General features: G+C 40.8%; 1 protein-coding gene across 8 annotated transcripts in view; it reads right to left on the bottom strand.

Moving 5' to 3' along the window:
- HLCS (holocarboxylase synthetase) overlaps positions 1 to 18622 on the bottom strand; it is a 262571-nt gene that overhangs the window by 14932 nt on the left and 229017 nt on the right. For all 8 annotated transcript variants that reach the window (XM_029603467.1, XM_029603468.1, XM_029603469.1 and 5 more), the window contains 2 exons: positions 3840 to 3907; positions 1957 to 2117 (listed from right to left, as the gene is read on the bottom strand). In XM_029603467.1, coding sequence (XP_029459327.1) covers positions 1957 to 2117; positions 3840 to 3907 — 229 coding nt within the window. The remainder of the gene's footprint in view (positions 1 to 1956; positions 2118 to 3839; positions 3908 to 18622) is intronic.

Raw genomic sequence — 18622 nt, 5'->3', positions numbered from 1 at the left:
AGGGGTTGGTTCTATAGTGCATCGAAGGGAGTCACAATGCTTGTTCTTTGACTAAGTATATCTGCAGAATAGCTACCAAAAGGAATGGGCTAGTCAGGAAAAAATTCCTTTGGCAACTGCAAATAAAGACCCATTGATCTTAGCACACTTTCTCCATCACAAAGGGTTAACTGGTAAATAGGTTGAGATAAGGCTGATATGGCTGGAAGCCTCAAGATCGGAAGGTGACTAGCTAGGCCCAAAACAAAGGCATGACTGATGCATTGATAACATACGGTGCTGAGATGAGATTTTGTGAACCCCAAGTATAATAATGAGAATACGAGTTATCGTGATACCCTTGTTTAATCAAAACCAGTCTTTTCTTATGGTATCAAGTAAAACCCCCTTTCTCTACATGACTGTTTATAGATTCAATTTTATAATATATATAAATATAAGTTATCAACAAGTTCACAATATAATATTATTTACCCCCTCTGACCATGCCATTTAACTTTCTTTCAAATATGACCAATGTGTACATAGTTTCTCTTATATAGATTTATATATACTTATATATTTCTCTCTCAACAGTTATGTACTCTCTGCATACTATGTTATGTACCTTTCCCTTACCATGCCATGTAACCAAATCGTTCCATGTTAATTGTAAACCGATATGATGTGCAAACGGTTATCGGTATATAAAAACCTTTAAATAAATAAATAAATAAATAACAGAGTAAGTCTGCATGACCGAGTTTGGCCATCCTGCCCTACTGTATATAAATGGACCTCTATTATCATTTAATATGCAAACACCTCAAAACAATCCAAAATTACTACAAAAAAAAAGGTGCTGTAGTAATAGGAAAACTGTGTAAATATAAGTAGTAATACTAAATCCTATCTAACTGGTATAAAAACGACAGTATTTCATATAAAATTAATCTCTGTCTCTTGCCCACAATGGGCATCAGGCAATTTCAGAGACTTCACATTGGTTCAAATCATCTACCAGAATGATTTTTAGATATTTGTGATGCAATAAAATATAACTTATCTTGTGAGTTAAATTAAGACACTTTCAGTGTCTACAAAAGCTATGCTACTGATGCAGGTGCTCACAAACTCCAATTTTCAATAGACCCAACACAGACCATGTTTCGATAGGAAGATCAGCTTATTATTTATACATTTATTTAATTGCCTATCTGCAATTCTAGGTGATTTACAATAAATATACATAATCCAATACATAAATCAAATGACAATCAAAACAATAAATCAAAACGTAAAACTGACCAATAAATGTACACTAAAATCATGGATAACATCTAACAAATTCTAGCTGGCAGGCTTGTGCAAAATAGAAACGCATTAACCTTTTTCAAAGTGCTATTAGGACTGATTCGTTTTTAAATTATTGGGACAGTGCATTCCATAGTATTGGGCCCTGAACATAAACAGATATTCTTTAACTCTTTACTTGTCTCCTTTACTTTCTGGCTTCATCCTATTTTACTCAGAAAGGGAACAAGGTGGGATTGACATCAAGGTACAGAGGCAGCTGCATCGAGCGAGGCACAGGGGATTTTGTCAAAATGGCAACAGGTCCAGCTACTACAGTTTTTCCTGAACCACTTGAAGAGAGAAAAATTGAAGGTAAGCTGTCTTGTACCGATTTGTACTTCCAGCTGAACTGGAGCAAGGGCTGGGATCCAGAGTCAAAAGCCTTCCTTCACCACTAGCAGTGGTTGCTTCCTCCGTTTTTATAGCTCTTCCCCATCTCAGACCAGTCCAGCTGTTGCAGCCACAATCCTTGACCATGGCCATTGTGGATGCCCTGAAACCCAGGCTGGTTCGTGGCACTTGAAGACCAGAGCTGGACTCCCCTGCTACCCGGTTTATGCCCAGCTACACTCAATAGCAAGAAACCAAGAGAAAACAGTTCAAATTAAATGAATTGTATACCTGATATCCTGGTAATGATCTTACAGACTCCACCACTGCTAGAGACATGAGGTGCTGGATAAAAGCAATTCTTTGTCCCAGCTGAGAAATCAAAGGAATGGAGAGATGCAAAGTGAACATAGCACAGCCTATGGGACTGAGCCAGGCGTTTCCACCACGACCTAAGAGAAAAATTAAAACGGTCAAGGTTATAAAAAATCTCATACTAGCATGTGCCATGGAGAAACATTTATTTAGGCTAATCAAGAAACTATAATTAACAGAGCATTCAGCTCTAGTTGTTTTTCTAACTCCCTTCTCCCAGGAAATCCTAGGATTTGTAGTCTTGTTTTTTCTGGTGAACTATTAAGATAAATATTAACATATTTTGGACTGCAAGCAAAAAATAAATAAAAATCAGAGCAAAATGCCCCGCTATTTCTGGAGTCACCTGTTTTTTCCTGGCTAAATTCATACTGCTCCATCAGAAGGCAGCAAAAGCTGTAACAACCTACTAGAGCTTTAAGATTTAGCTTGCAATTGCTACTGGACGTGTCTTCTTTTAAAGTTGTCCGACCGGATGAGTCATGGGAAAGGCTTTTCCAGGTTCAGGGTCCCTTAATTTGGAATTTGTTGCCAAGGTGTTTGAAAGCTGAAATGGGGCTGTTAAAGTTCAGAAAATTGGTAAAAGCCTTCTTTTCTCAATAGGCATTTAACATATAAAGGTAACAAAGCGAAGGGTAAATGATCCCAGTGAGCTGATACCATTCAGAAGTAGTATGGGAATGGTTAAGTGCAAATGATTTGGAGACATTAGATAGTTTATTGTGTATATGTGAGTTTTGCTTTAAGACTCTACTTGTGTTTTTATGTGCTGTAATTGTGGATGTTTTAATTGGAAATCTCCTAGAAATATGGATAGGTGGTTAATACATTTTTAAAATAAACTTTATTGCCTTAATCATCTTAGCCACTTGAACCCATTTTTTGTTATGTGCACAGCTGTCATAGTATAGGGCTTATCTGAATAAAAAAGAAATAAGTACGGGCTGGCCCTAAAGCATGGCTGCAAGAGGCTGCACATCAAGTCTCCTGTTTGAGGTGGTTGGTGAGGCTTAAGACAAGCCATGGAGGTGAAAAGCTTGAGATCCAGGTAGCTGCCATTACCATGGTGACCACTGGTGGCCAACGAGTGGTTCTGAGTGTTGTTGGTAGAGGAGACTTCCTTCCGGCCCTCAGACCAGCAAGGCGTCTCATGTCACTTAGACAAGTTATTTTTGAGGAAGGGGGTAGGATATTTGAAAGAGGGAAACAGGTCTGTATTCAAATTGATCTTATATTCTACTAAAAATAGAATTAAAAAAAAAAAAAAGAATAGAATGAAATAAATGCACAAATGGTCATGACAGGTGTGGAATTAGTCAACTTCGATCAGAAGGTGAGCAGAGGGGAGATGTCATCGTGAAATGTTTTCAGGGAGAACAGGCACTCGGTATGGCTTCCTTAAAGTCGGCAACGAAAACCTGGGCGATTTCCAACGCATCGGTCAGTGGAAGTGGCTGGCTAAGACATGGAGAGGCACAGGGAGCAAGAGCTGCACATCGGTGAGGGAGATGGAAGGGTGAGGGGCAATCTGCAATACCCTTAAAACAACGCTTGAGAGTTGAGAAACAGCCTTGTGGGGGCAGGGAGCCCAGGAACCTGAAATTTAGTCCTGGAGAGCCACTATCAGAAAGTTTGAAAACCCCTGAATTAAGCTTTAGTTCATTGAAGTGATTCCTATATGGGCAGGTCTTAAGTTAGGGGAACAATGGACTAGAGCCCCGCATGCTCACCAAAAGCAATCAATGAGGGTCGACTCTTGTGTTCCAGTGAAATTTCTTTAACAGTGGGAAACTACTCACCTTTGCCTTGCATTTGCTGAGCCGCAATGGCTATTAATCCCATTTCCTGAGGCAGCTCCAAGATCAGCCTGCAAGAAATAGGAAAACCTTGTCAGCTGGAACAGGAAGCAGCACTGAAATCTGAAACGGAGAGTCCCTGTCACACTTCACATTCAGGAACCTCAGGCATACTTCATGTCTGAGAACTAACCTCAGATGTCAGTCAAAAGATCTGCATCACTTCAAAAAAGACCAAGGGAAATGCCAGTTCACAAGGTGCACTCTTTCCTTTCTAGATAAAGGAGCTAATCTGGTTTTACACACTGTCTTGAATATTAACTATATCCCAAAGCCTAATTCTGAGGCAAAGTTTCAAGAAACTGTTACCTAAATGCAATGCTGATTAGATAATATCGCTAATCATTTATTTAGTTTTATATGGAAGTATTTCAAATTATTTTTGAGTTTGGTAATTTTGAATAGACAAACAGTCTCCTCTCAGGCACATTCCGGGCACCTGAGATGGCATGAATGAATTTCCAAAGCAGCAGGTTTATTACCAGGGTAAATGGAGGGCACAGGTGGATAAATGTATTGCTCAAGGTCACAGAGTATCAATGACACAAAAGGATGAAGTGGTTTGCTCAAGGTCACAAAGCATGATGAAGTGAGGCCAGCTGAGCGACTCTGTACTAAGTGCGGTGCACGATCATGCAGATAACCCAGGTTCAAGTCCCAGGCAGGGCGTCTGCTCCCCAGGGGGCTGCTGAGGTAGTATTTAGACTCTGTGGCAATACTTAGGGGCTAGACTTACAGCCCACATTAGCCAGGTTCCAGAGGGAGCCATAGATTTTAGCCCCAAGCTAAGGACTCTCACCATAATAGCTAGGCCGAATTTTGAAGGAGATAGCAAATAGAAAAAAATCATCCAGGTCATTGTGAATGAAGTCTCATTGCAGCATGGCTTAAAAGAAGTTTGTTCCAACTAAGCTGGAAGCCAGAGGAGCAGGAGAAAGTTGCTGGGGAAAAATACCGTTAAAAAAATGGATTTTAAATAATTTGTCATTTTGGATTAAAGAAATTGATTATTGTATATTTTGTATGCAATGCATGCCACTCAGTTAAATATCGCAAACACAGTGTGAACACTATAAGAGAGGGAAATAGTATCTTAACTATTCACTACTCAGTTAAATATTACATCCCCCCTTCTTGGTTGATTTCATAAGCCTATGAGGCTTGACCAGATTCTCTCTTAAAAAGAGCTAGTAAAGGCCTAGTCTGATGAATCAGTGGCAGTTCTGCACGCTGCCACGTGGGAGGACCTGGGTTCTCAAGCTTGATGTCTGCTCCTGGGGATGGGGAGGAGAGAGGAAGCCTCAGCCATTGCACAAGGGCAACATTGAATTCTGAGAGAGCTGTGGTCTGTGGCCCCAAGCCAAGGACTGGCACTGTGATGGTTGGGTCGAGCAGAATAAGGAGGCAGCAGCAGCCCTGGATAGTTGTGAATGAAAAAACCCATGATGCCACGACCTCCAGTAGAAACTAGTTCCAATTGAGCTGGAAGCCCAAGCAGACAGGAGAAGGGCCAGAGAAAATAAAAATGCAGTAATGCATCTGACTGGGATGATGTGTGGGCCTTTGAGAAACCAGCAATATTTTATTTTGCAATCAATTTCTCTTTCACATACCGGTAGGTACATTTTTCTTTTCTTTCAAATTTAGCTGTTCAGCTTTGCATCATGCTGGCAAGGACACAGGCTAACTGAAAAACAGGCCTGGTCTGGAGGCCCAAAATCTGAAACTGGATTCCCCTACCTGAGATGTTACATTTGATACCAGTTAGAAAAAAGTGAGCTAAAAACATGGCTTTTCAAAAATGCATACAATCTAACACATCAAAATGTAGAGACAGACTACAGCAAGGAGGACAAGAGATACTAATTGAAACATAAGGAACAACAAGAAACTGTAAAAGATCCATGCATTGACCATAATGTGAAATTTATTTTAATTTCCAATACTTTACATCTTTTATTCTAGATCTTTAGTTGATATGCAGTGGATCACTGCATTGGATAGATGTTAATGCCCGTGGACGAACAGATGTTAATGCTTGTTGATGAATACCAACCCTGGAACCTGTCATTACCTGCTAATTTATAGCTATGAATGTTATTTTGTAAACCATTGTGATCTTTACATGGAATGATGGTATATAAAATGTCTAAATACATAAAATAAATGGGGTCTCTCAAGGCTTATGATCTCCATGACCCATCCCTCCCACCTGAAAAAATACTGGGACCAGGATCCTTCCAGGGCCCAGCTTACTCGGTCTGGGGGTGGGGGGTATCCGATGACTAGGCCTAGGCCCAGGCTGAAGCCTCAGCCTTGCGTAGGCAGGTTGCCATGACTTTGGCCTAGGCTCTGCAGAAGAGGTCTAGGACCTGATGCTAGGACCTAGACCTAAGCCCAGGTCCAGGCCAGATGCTGGGGCCCGGTCTGGAGGCCTGGGCCAGGGCAAAGGCCTGACACCTCAGCCCAGGCCTGGACGCCAGAGTCCAGGCCTCTTAGGTCCACCATCTTCTTTCTTCCAACGAAGACGTCCACTGGAGATGCACCAGAGTAAATTAACTCCGGTGCATCCTTCTCAGCGGAGGGCGCCATTTTGTTGTCTCCAGCGGACGTCTTCATTTGAAGAAAAAAAGACTGAAAAAAGAACATGGCAGACCTATGAGACCTGGGCCTGACCTTGGGCTAAGGCCAAGGCCTAAGCATCAAGACCGGGCCTGGATGGATTCTCGACAGATAAGGTAAGTGCAGGGCATGGAATTTCCCAAGCTTGGGCTTTTGCTCAGGTTTTGGCTGAGGCCTCAGCATCTGGCCAGGGTCTAGGCAGAGACCCTGGCATCACACTCTGTCATAGGCTGAGGTCTCTGCGTCAAGCTCTGGGCCTAGGCACTGATGTCACGCTCAGGCGTAGGCTGGGGCCTCTGCTTTGTGTCCCTGCCTACACCCATCAGGCCTAGGCCTGATAGGTGACCTCCCCCATTTTCCAAAACAGAACAAAAATCAGACAAAATTAGTTAGAATTTAAATCATTCCATTTTGAAAACGACCCGAAACAAAATATGAAATTTCGTCTCATTTCCTATTTTGTTTTTCCTGAATGTATAGCCCTACTAGAAAGTGCTCCCAGATGTCACAATGTAAAACAGTCTAAAGAGGCAGCATCAAATCTAGGACTTAATATTTCTTTCAACATGTTTAAACTATTAATTGACCCATAAAACAATTGTTTGGCACATGGGATACAGACTTACATAAACATACAAAACCATTACATGAGACTTTGAAATAGGACGCTATGGGATCTCCCTTCCTGACTTCTTATGACTCGGGTTGCTCCAAGAACCTTGCCAATTTTTACGCAGTTTAGATAGAAGGAATAAGGCTTGCTCAGAAACCAAACACACTGGATGCTAGAATAAAGACGTGTTTAAAGAAGTAAAGACATAGGGCTGCTACAAGTCTGGCAGCAGTCAACTGGGCATATAAATGTACATACAAAGAACTATTTAAGGACAGGAGAAACTGTGGAAGGAGAGGAAACAAGCTGAAAAGTTGCTCATGCACAGATACTCAACTGGAGACAATTTTATTAATCTGAAATAGCACTAGGGGCATTACCAAGGCAAACAATCAGTGTTGGCCTTAGCCCTGGTGGAGTCTAGTGCAGGGCAAGGGTGGGGATGGAAATGCTCCTCCACTGATCTGAAGAGTGAAGGCAATGTTGTACATCACTTAAGTCTGGTCCTGACTATAAGGTGGGTTCAGCTAGCTTCTCCTTTCTAAAGAAAGGAGGCATGCTCCATTTTTGTCCTATCAGGATAAGAAACAAAGCTCGACCAAGTACTGTACTTTGCTAGCAACATAGCAAGATAGTAAAGACGGCAGATAAAGACCAAATGGTCCATCCAGTCTGCCCAACAAGTTGTTCATGATAGTAACTGCTGCTCCATGCAGGTTACCCCCATGCCTTCTGTTAAGGGTAGTAACTGCAACTCTGTTCAGGTTACCCTCCATGCTCCCTTTTCAACATCTTCTATTTGGCAATCCGCAATCTCTCTCCCATGCCCTTTTGAAGTTATTTACCGATTTCGTCCTTACCACCTCTTCTGGGAGGGCATTCCAGAATATAGAAGTTTAACAGTGATAGTTTGTTTTTCCTATCTCCAAGTTTAAATGCACTCCTAACCCCCCCCCCCCCTTTCTAAATTTGCTTGGACTTCCCCTATTAAATCAGCAATTGGAGATGTGGTTATGTACCCAAACTTAGATGAAGCAAAAAAACTCCAGCCCTGGCAGTGTTCAAAGTAATGCATCGGGTAAAGCAGTTTTGCGGGGTCGCATAATTGCATATGTGGCCAAAACTAACCGAAAGCAAAATGCAGAGATTCTGGCTTTAACCAAAGCACTGAAAGGTGCGCAATCTCAGCATATAGTTGACATGTCTCCCTCTTCTAAATTTACTGTAGAGCAAACCTGGGAAGCTTGGAATCACTTGCTGCATCAGCAGGCCTCCAAGTCCGTACGATATTTCCAATATCAAAATGTGTAAGTTTGGGAACAAGTCTAGCAAACACCTTGTAAACCTCATGCAGGTGCGGGGACAGAAATCATACATTGCGGGAATTCAGGACAGTTCAGGTGTCCCCTAGCATTCCCTTTCAGATATTACCAAGAGATTTTTGGAATATTATAATGACCTTTATAGTGATAAAGGTATGAATGTGGAAGTTCATGATTCCTTTTTTCAAGACCTTCCATGGCCTTTTGCCTCATTGGAGGAGGCAGAGGGACTCAGTGACCCAATCTGGGATGGCAAAATTTTTTCTGTGATCCAGGGCCTGAAGCTTGGGAAGGAGTCGGGGCTGGATGGATGATATGAGGCATGGAATGGCTGCCCTATGAGGAAAGGCTAAAGAAGTTCAGTTTGGAGAAGAGACGACTGAGGGGGGATATGATAGTCTACAAAATCATGAAAGGATTTGAACAAGTTAAAGTAAATTGGTTATTTACTCTCAGATAATAGAAGGACCAGGGGGCACACCAAGAAGTTAGCAAGTAGCTCATTTAAAACAAATCAAAGAAAATTATTTCACTCAGCGCATAATTAAGCTCTGGAATTCATTGCCAGAGGATGTGGTTACAGCAGTTAGTGTAACTGGGTTTAAAAAAGGTTTGGATAAGTTCCTAAGGATAAATCCATAAAATGATATGATTGTAATAAGCAAGCAATAGTAGCTTGTGATCTATCTAATGTTTGGGTACTTGCTAGGTACTTGTGACTTGGTTTGGCCACTGTTGGAAACAGGATACTGGGCTTGATGGACCCTTGGTTTGACTCAGTATGGCATATCTTATGTTCTTATAATACTTTGGTGGAGAAGGGTTCCCTTTCTTCTAATATGAACCAGTTGGTAATAGTTGTATTGCCTAAGAAGGGTAAGGATCCCTTGGAAGTGGGTTCCTATCGCCCTATTTCTTTGATCAATGCTGACTTAAAATCCTGGCTGCTGTTTTGGCAAATAGACTGAACACCGTCCTCCCCCGAATAATAAATGCCGACTAAACAGGTTTCATGAAAGGGCGACAAGGGGGTTAAAAATGTGCATTGAGTTCCAACCACTATGGCTGTTATTCTCAGCCTTTATGCAGAAAAAGCTTTTGACTATCGTGGGACTTAATGTTTTGGGCCCTGCTTTACTACAGTTTCTCCGGTAGATTAGTGGAGTGGTTGAAAGTTTTATATAGTAACCCTAGTGCCCCTATTCTTATCAATGAAGTCCTGTCATATTCTTTTGCTTTGCAATGTGGAGTTCATCAGGGTTGCCCCTTGTTGCCGTTGTTATTTATTCTGGTGAAAGAACCCTTGGCGTCTAAATTGAGATGGGAGGCAGAGTTTCAAGGTGTCTTTAGTTGGCGATCTTCTACTAAAAATTGCTATGTTCGCTATATCTCCTCTTGTTTGTAGACTGCCCCAGGCAGAGTATACTTTGCATTATACGTATATTTTCTCAGTTTAATCAGATAGGTCTTAAAATAAACTTCTCTAAGTCTGAGGCTTTGGCGTTGGACCTGAGACTGGAGGAAACTTAGGAGGGTCCGTTTCCTCTTGCTTGGGCTTCGCATAAAATTAAATATCTGGGAGTGTGGATACCTAGGGATTTAGGCTCATTACATGGGTTGAAGATTACCAATATCATCATGCAGATACAGTTTCAGCTGTGAGCTTGGCAGTCTCTCCTTTTATCTCTATTTAGCAGATGTGCGCTTCTAAAAATGGTGCTTATACCCAAGATTTTAAACAAACTACTTATGCTTCCCTGATGGGTTACCGCAAATCACGTTCCACTTTTCTCACTTTTATTTGGAATGGTAAGGGCACGCAAATAAGCCATGCTAACTTTGAATGTTCCAAGGAAGCAGGAGGTCTGGCCTTTCCCGACCTGAGTGTGCCACTGCAGTGTGCCAACTGAGGTTCGTGGGTGAGTGGCTTACTGGTACGTACAAGTTTTGTGAAGCTAGATTACTCAATAACCTAGTTGCTCCCTGGTCTCCTTTATATTTAATCCAAGTCCAGCCTGGAGATCTTAGACACCAGCCTTTTTCTAAATTTCTGCTTTACCCTTATATACAGGCCTGGCTCTGGCTATATAGTAACATGAAAGTTGTAGTCATACCATCTATGGTTATTGTAATACAAGCATTACATGAGGTCGGATCGGTGCTTCTGCATGTGGTTGCCACTCTTTGCTGATTCCTCTGCTGTGTAATGTGGGTTTTTTGCCTGGAAGAGATTACGCAGCCATTTTTCATGGCTGGGCTAAACCAGGCATTCAGTTTATTCTGCATTTATATGATTCTAGTGCACCTGTTCTCTTTTGCTGAGTTGGGTCAGCTCATTAGTCCCTTCTAAGCATTTTTTTTTGCGTATCTTCAGACACGGCATTGTTTAGGTACTTTTTCTTGGGACAGTGAAGCTTTTTCCCAGGAAGTTTTTTTGGCTCAGGAGCTTCAAGATTCTATTGCAAGTTGGCATAGATTATGTAAAAAACGGTTGCAGCCTTCCCATCTGGACTCTCTTGCCACTTATTGGTCATTGGCATGAGGAGAACACATTTCTAAGGAATCACTGGCAAACTATTTTACATCTCTACATCACTTCACTCCTGATTTGAACTTGCGAAAATTACAATACAAGTTGTTACACCACGTTTATACTGATGAGGAGACATCATATGGGTTTGGTTCCCTCTGCTTTGTGTGTCAAGTGTGGAGACTGGATCTCTTATTCATTTCATGTTCTCGTTTAGATGGTTTCTGGTCTGTAGTGTTAAATACCCTGTGCCAGTGTACTGGCCTTACGATTGCAAGGAGTAGTTCTACTCTTTTACTAGGTATGGGGGAGTGATTTCCAGTCAGTCCACAGCCAAGGCGAAATTCATACGGTTGGCCCTCCTGATTGCCTGTAAATGAATTTTGGTGGTGTGGATGGAAAAAGCGCCAACCACCCCAACTTCTTAGTTTCAGAAAATGGCTTTGCTTATGCAAATGGAGTGGCTTGACTCTAAACTGGGTAGACATGCCTGATGAACATTATTGTACACTGTGGGAGGTTTTTTATGATCTCCTCCCCGTAGATATTCAAATCTGGGCTGCAACATATGGGCTATGAAACAAAGTGGCCTGGCCCCGTGCGGGAGCCCCCTCGTGATCTGAAGAACTCAAGGGCCTACGGTTGCATTAAGCAGCAACTGCTGAGTCTTGGGTGGCTCATTTGTTTTCATATGTTCTTTGTGTTTGCGGACCCTTTTGTTTTGTTTGGACTAGTTCTTGCTTATTCCAGTGCTGCTTGGTAATTCTATCCTTTATTGGGAGGGGTGAGGGTGGATTCATTTGGGAGGGTGGGGATGGGTTTCAGTATTTGATATCTCAGATTGGGATGTACGCATGGGTATGAATGTGGTGTTAGTGTGTTCCTATATGCTGGTTTGTCTGCAGTCCTATTGCAGTAGGACCCCAAAAGGGTAGAGGGAAGGAGAAGTACTCTGTATAGCTTACATTTTTGGTCTGAGTTCCTGTGGCCCCATGAGCTTAATTTGTATGCATCCGGTACTGATGCTAGGAATTTAGTTTTGTATTTTGATATGCTGTACTTTAAAATTTTGTATTGTTCTTTTCTTTTTGGGCCTATTATGATCAGCTGGTTAAGTTTCTGTACCTCCTTCTCTTTAACTATGTTCATAAAAATTATTTTGACAAAAAAAAAGTAATGCATATCGCATAGAACGCCCCGTGGTACAGAAAGGAAGACACAAACTGCCAAGGAGAAAAGCAGAATAATTATAATTGATTTCATTGAGGGGGAAAAAATTAAACACACTGCATATCCCTGAAAGATAAAAACAAAAGCAGAGAGGGAAGTATAAATAATGTTCTGGCATCCTATTAGTATTGATTATGTTTATAGAACAACGTGGTGGAAAGTATAAATATTTGAAATGTGGTACATACAAAGCACATATAAGACCATGTAAAATTATCAGTGAAGGGCTCGGGTTACCTTTGATCTTGTGGTTTGATGCTAATTAGCTGTCAGTAACATCTCCAACTTCTGGTGGTACTGATTCTCGTTTTTTATATTAGTTATTTTAAATTTATAAAGCTTTTATGTTTAACTTATGGCCCAACATAGGTAAATATATCCAAATGTTATCAGCTTTATATTCCATACTCCCTAAAGTATAACGAGCCCCCCCCCAAAAAAAGTACAACTTATTACCCAGCCAGAAAGCACAAGTCTGCCAAATCAAGGTGGGAAAACCAAGAAAAGAAAGAACAAAAGAGAGATACAATTCCAGACAAAAACAATGGGTTACAAGACCATTTCACAGCTCCAGACACTCATTGTGGTATTACTATACATGAATCAAAAACATAACAGTGAGTTAACCAGAAACCACCATAATTAAAATCATCAGTTGTATATGTGTAGAAACTAAGAGGTCCATATTCAGAAGCACTTAGCTGGATATCTCGGAAGTTATCTGGCAAATGAGTATTTGGGCACTTATCCAGCTAACTTCTTATCCAGCTAATACTTGGCCAGATAAGCTAGAGGTGTGCTGGGAGGAGCTGAGTTAGCCAGAAAGCCTGGTCTTTCCATAGACCTGTCCTAAAGTTAGCTGGATAGATTTATCTGGCTAACTAGCCAAGCTGCAGAGCGGCTGAATATGAATTCCTACAGGATACAGTTGTGTGCAAACGTTTAGGTATTCCTGGTCAATTTTTTTGTTTCAATGAATCTTTAAGTGAGCAGAAGTTGACACAATCTCTAGATGTTAAACATAGACTTAGGAGGTTTTTTTGCTTCTTTACTTACAGCCAAAGCAATATACAAAATCAAGAGTGAGGAGTCTCACTTAAACGGAGTGCCCAAAATCTATGAAAAAAAATTGAAAGTCAATATTATGTCACAAAAGTATCATATAAGACACTAGACCTCCCAACTGTCACAATGGACCATATCGCATGGGCCTTGATAATGTCAGTCAGTCTGGATCTCAAATATAATCATTTATCTTGCTGTTTTTATAAATATATTTTTTTTGTACAAATAAAGTCAAAGTCCAAGTTCATATTGATAACACAACTTTCTTGCAAGTGCTAGTTACATAAAGTTATATCTTGGTTAAAACAAATAACTTTCTTCCTCTCTCCGGTTTTCCTGAGAATCTGGTAAGTGGCTACCAAAGAGAAAATGAAAACAATCCAGATCCTGAATTGAACTCAGAGTACTTGTTAAGCTGGCAGTGTAACCTAGTGGTTACAGCAAGGAACTGAAGACCCTCCCCACACTGCAACTGAATTTTGTGCAAACGAAAAGCACTTAATGCTGCTGGAAGACTACCCCATGCCACATCTGAACGCAAACGCTGCTCCATGCTAGTGCAGTTCCATCTTCTGTCAAATCACTTGCAGGGGAACGTTTACAAAGAAAGCCACAAGTCAGTATAAACCATAGCAATCTCCATCACTTCATCTGTTTTAATAACATTCCTTGCCTGAAGAATTCTTCATGCTCTCAATTGATGACAACCGTAACTGGTATTTCTAAGCAAAGCTTGTAAACATAAACTGAAAAATACATTTTGAGATACTCTGCTTATTTTTTCCAACAAGTAAAAAGGACAATTTTAGGCACTGTAAATCTAGTCTATTTTCCTCCTTTAATTTCATACCGTGTGGAATATAAGAATTAATAAATAAGCATTAGTCGAAACAATCCTCAAAACTCCTGATCCATCCAAAAAAACTGAAATACTACATGATTTACTTAGACCACTCAGTGGACATCATGTGCCAATAGAAACCTGGCCACATTAGGTTGATTTCCCCCCCCCCCCCCCCCCTTCCTTCAAGTCTTATTGTAGGGTTACTCCTATGCACACTCCACAAAAGCAAGTGTGGCAGGGAGAGCACTTCTCTTCAAAGAAACTCAACATAATCCACACCCCCACCAGAAAACTGGACAGAATCTAAAAATACTCCTTCAGTCAAACACCCATTCTAAATGGGGTCCCTTCCCGGTTTACTGCCCATCACAATAGTGAAACCCTCCAGGAGCTCCTAACAATGTCTGAAATGCTTGCATACCCAGAACAATCTTGGGAGACTTCAACAACTATGCTGGTGACCCAAACTAAGAAACCGCAAAAGACTTCCTGTCCTCACTGGAAGCTCTAGATCTCTCTCAGCTGGTCAATGAGCTAAACTATGAAGCAGGCAACACATTCTTCTACTTGCTCCAAAGACACTTTTCCAAGAACTATCAAATTCACTCAAATCACCTCACTATTATGGACAGATCATTACTGATACACCTCGAGATGCTAACACTCCCAACCAATACACCCAGCTGGTCACGCCAAATCGCTCACCTGAACCCAGGCAGCTTCCCACAAACCCTCCACGAATTAGGAAAGAACAATCCCATCAAGACTACCACTGCTGACTCGGTAATCTCTGCTGCTTCACTAGTCAACTCCAGGAATTCACAATCATAAAAATTCCCAACACTCCCCACCCCGTGTTTTCCAGAACTGAAAGAATCTACTAGATAAGGGAGCCCTGACCGATGTGCCGCAAATGCGCAGTAGAGAGCAGCTCTACCGCGCATGAGCGGGCGAGCACATTGGTCAGAGCGGAGCGTGCCTGAAAAAAATGGTGCTGGGAGGAGCAGTAGCGGCGGCGAGGAGCAGTAGCAGCGGCAGCAGTGTGCGCGAGGGATGGACCCCCCCCCCCCGGAGATCTTCCGTCTGCGCCATCCGAGGGAAGGGGTTGTGGATGAGCTGAAAGGGGAGGGGATTGAGAGAGGTGGAGTGACTGAGGGGAGGGGGACTAGAGGAGGGAGGTGAGGTGGAAGGGAGAATGAGGGGGAAGGAAATGGACCAAAATTTTTTTTTAAATGTAGCCCATTGTTACGGGCTTAATGGCTAGTTAAAATATATAGAGAGAAGACTAGAATACCACTGGTGGAAATAAAAAAAAAAACCCAAACTCAAGCAGAAACAACAGTACATTAAGATTTCCATGCTGGTTCAGATCAAGGGCCATTGGGCCCAGCATATTGTCTCAGACAGTGGCCAGATCCAGGTCACAAATTCCTGGCAGATCCCGTAAAGCAGATCCAATTCTTATTGCTCACTCCCAGGGATAGCAATAGCTTTCTTTAGTCTACCTGGTTAATTATGTGTTCTGGACTTTTCCTCCAGGAACTCGTCCAAACCTTTTTAAACCCTGCTATGGTAGCTGCCTTGATCACGCCCTCTGGCAATAGATTCCACAGCTTGATAGTGCACTGAATGAAAAAGTACTTTCCACAATTTGTTTTGAATCAATTTTAGTTTCATTCCCTTGTTTTAGTATTTGAAGGAGTAAATAACCATCCTTTTTTTTACCCATTCTACTTTACTCATAGTTTTATAAAACTTCTATAAAATGTTTCTGCTCAGCCGTCTCTTTTCCAAGCTAAGAGCCCTAGCCTGTGTAGCCTCTCATCATAGGAGAGAAATTCCATCCCCTGTATCTTTTTTGTCGTTTTCCTCTGCACCTTTTCTAGTTCCACTTTGTTTTTCTTGAAATGAGGCAACCAGAACTACAGTCAATACTCCATGTGCAGTTGCACCATGCCGTGATATACAGGCAAGATGATATTTTCCATTCTTTTTCAGAATATTCCTATTTGCATTTTTGACCCCACCATGCACTGAGCCAATGATTTCAACATATCTACAAGGACTCCAATACAGAACCCAGCATCATGAAGCTGGGATTATTCTTCCTTCTCTGTATCACTTTGCACTTTTCTACATTAAATTTCATCTGCCATTCAGTTGCCCAGTCTCAGTCTCACGAATTCCTCCTGCAATTCCTCACAATCAGCTGCTGTTTTAACAAATTTGAATTGTGTCATTTACGAATGTAATCACCTCACTCATCATTCCCTTTTCCAGATCATTTATGAATATGTTAAACACCACAAGTCCCAGTACCGATCCTTGTGATACTTCATTAATGAACTTTCTCCTTTTGGAGTCTTATACTCTGTTTCTGGCTTTTTAACCAGTTATCAGACCACAACAGAACATAGTCTCTTATCCTATGATTTTTAAATTTCTGAGCAGTCTCAGAAATGCCTTCTGAAAATCCAAATACATTGTCAACTGACTCACCTTTATCTACATGTTTTACACCTTCAAAAAAAATTCTAAAAAGATTGGTAAGCCAAGACTTCCCCTTAATAAAACCAAGTTAACTCTTCCTCATTAAGCCATGTCTATCTATAAAGCTAGTTAATTTTGTTTTTAAGAATGGCTTCTACCATTCTGCCCAGCATAGTCAGGCTCACTAGTCTATAGTTTCCCAAATTGCCCTAGGAGTCCTTTTAAAAAATTAGTATTACTTTAACCAACTTCCAGTCTTCAGGCATCATGGCTGTTTTAAATGATAGGTTACAGAATACTAGTAACAGGTTAGTAATTTCATGTTTTAGTTATTTTTGAACTCTGGGGTGGATGCCATCTGGTCCTGGTGATTTGTTAGTCTTTATTTTATCTCTGATCTATTACATCCTCCATTGTTTAAGATATTTGTTTTAGTTGATCAGAATCTGCACCAGTAAAGAAGATTTCATCCATAAAGCCTAAGGCAAAGAATTAATTAAGTTTTTCTGGTATTTCCTTATTCTCTGTGAACATCCCTTTTGTCCCTTGGTCATCTAGTGGCCCAACTTGACTCACAGGATTTTTGCTTCAAATGTACTTGAAAAAGATTTTATTATTTGCCTCACTAGCAAGTTTTTTTTCTTGAAGTCTCTCTTGGCCTGTCTAAGTTTTACATTTAACTTGCCAGTGCTTATGCTCTGACCTATTTTCATCATTTGGATCTGCTTTCCACTTTAAAAAAAAAAAAAAAAAGATGCCCTTTTAGCTTTAACTGCCTCCTTTACCTCACCATTAAACCATGCTGGCAATCATTTGGTCTTCTTTTGACCTTTTTTAATGCATGCAATACATTTTATTTGGGCTTCCAAAATGGTATTTTTAAACCATGTCCATGCCTTATGCAAACTTAACTCTTGCACCCATTCCTTTTAGTTTGTTTCTGATTTCCTCCCTTTTTAAAGTTATATGCTACTGTAATAGTATTATTTAATTTCTTCCCTCCAGTTGATTTTGCCAAATTTGATTGCATTATGAGTGCTATTGCTTAGCAGCCCCACTACAGTATCCCCTCACATCAGTCATACATTCCACTGAGCACTATATTTAAAGTATCTGCCCTTCTTGTCAGTTCTAGGATCAGCTGCTTCACGAAGCAGATATTTATGGCATCTAGAAGCTTAACCTTTCTAGCATGTCCCGATGAGACACTGATCCAGTCAATACCAGGGTAACTGAAATCTCCCATTATTATTGTATTGCTAAATTTATTTGCTTTTTAAATTTCAGCTAGCATTTCAAAATCTGTTTCTTCAGTTTGGCCAGGTGGCCAGTAGAATACACCCATTGCTATACTCTTACCCGTCATGCATGGAATTTCTATCCATAAGGATTCTACACTACATTTTGTTTTCTGTAGGATTTTTATCATGCTTGATGCTATGCTCTCTTTTACATTTAGTGTTTCTCCTCCACCAATTCTATCTGCCCTATCACTTCGATATAGTTTATACCCTAGTATCACATTTGCCATTGGTTATCCTCCTTCCACCACATCTCTGAAATGCCTATGATGTCTATTTCCTTGTTTAATACCACACATTCTAACTTGCTAATCTTACTGTTCAGACTTCTGGTATTTGCACAGACATTTTAAAGTATGGTTTTCATTTTCATTTCTCTTTTCATTTACAACCTGCTTATTAGCAAATAATACAGGAATTTTCCATTCACAATTGGGTGCTCTTTATTTATGTGTCTGGGCTACTTAACCTCTCTATTGGGATATTCTAATTTCCCCGATTTGCAGGTATCTTTGGAAGATACATCCCTCTGAAACACTCACTTTTGAGTGACTGTCTGCTTTCCGCCATGGTCTAGTTTAAAACCTGCTTTACTTTTTATTCAATCTTTATTCAAGTTTAAATCTCATTCCAGCAACACAAATATAAAGACAAATATGGCAATGCTGAATACAATTCAAGGCAAATATATAGTAAATCAATAGCATTC

This window comes from Rhinatrema bivittatum, chromosome 5, assembly GCF_901001135.1.
Source record: "Rhinatrema bivittatum chromosome 5, aRhiBiv1.1, whole genome shotgun sequence".
Classification (NCBI taxonomy): domain Eukaryota; kingdom Metazoa; phylum Chordata; class Amphibia; order Gymnophiona; family Rhinatrematidae; genus Rhinatrema; species Rhinatrema bivittatum.
The sequence above is the reverse complement of the archived record's forward strand: the minus strand, read 5'-3'. Positions and strand labels throughout refer to the sequence as shown.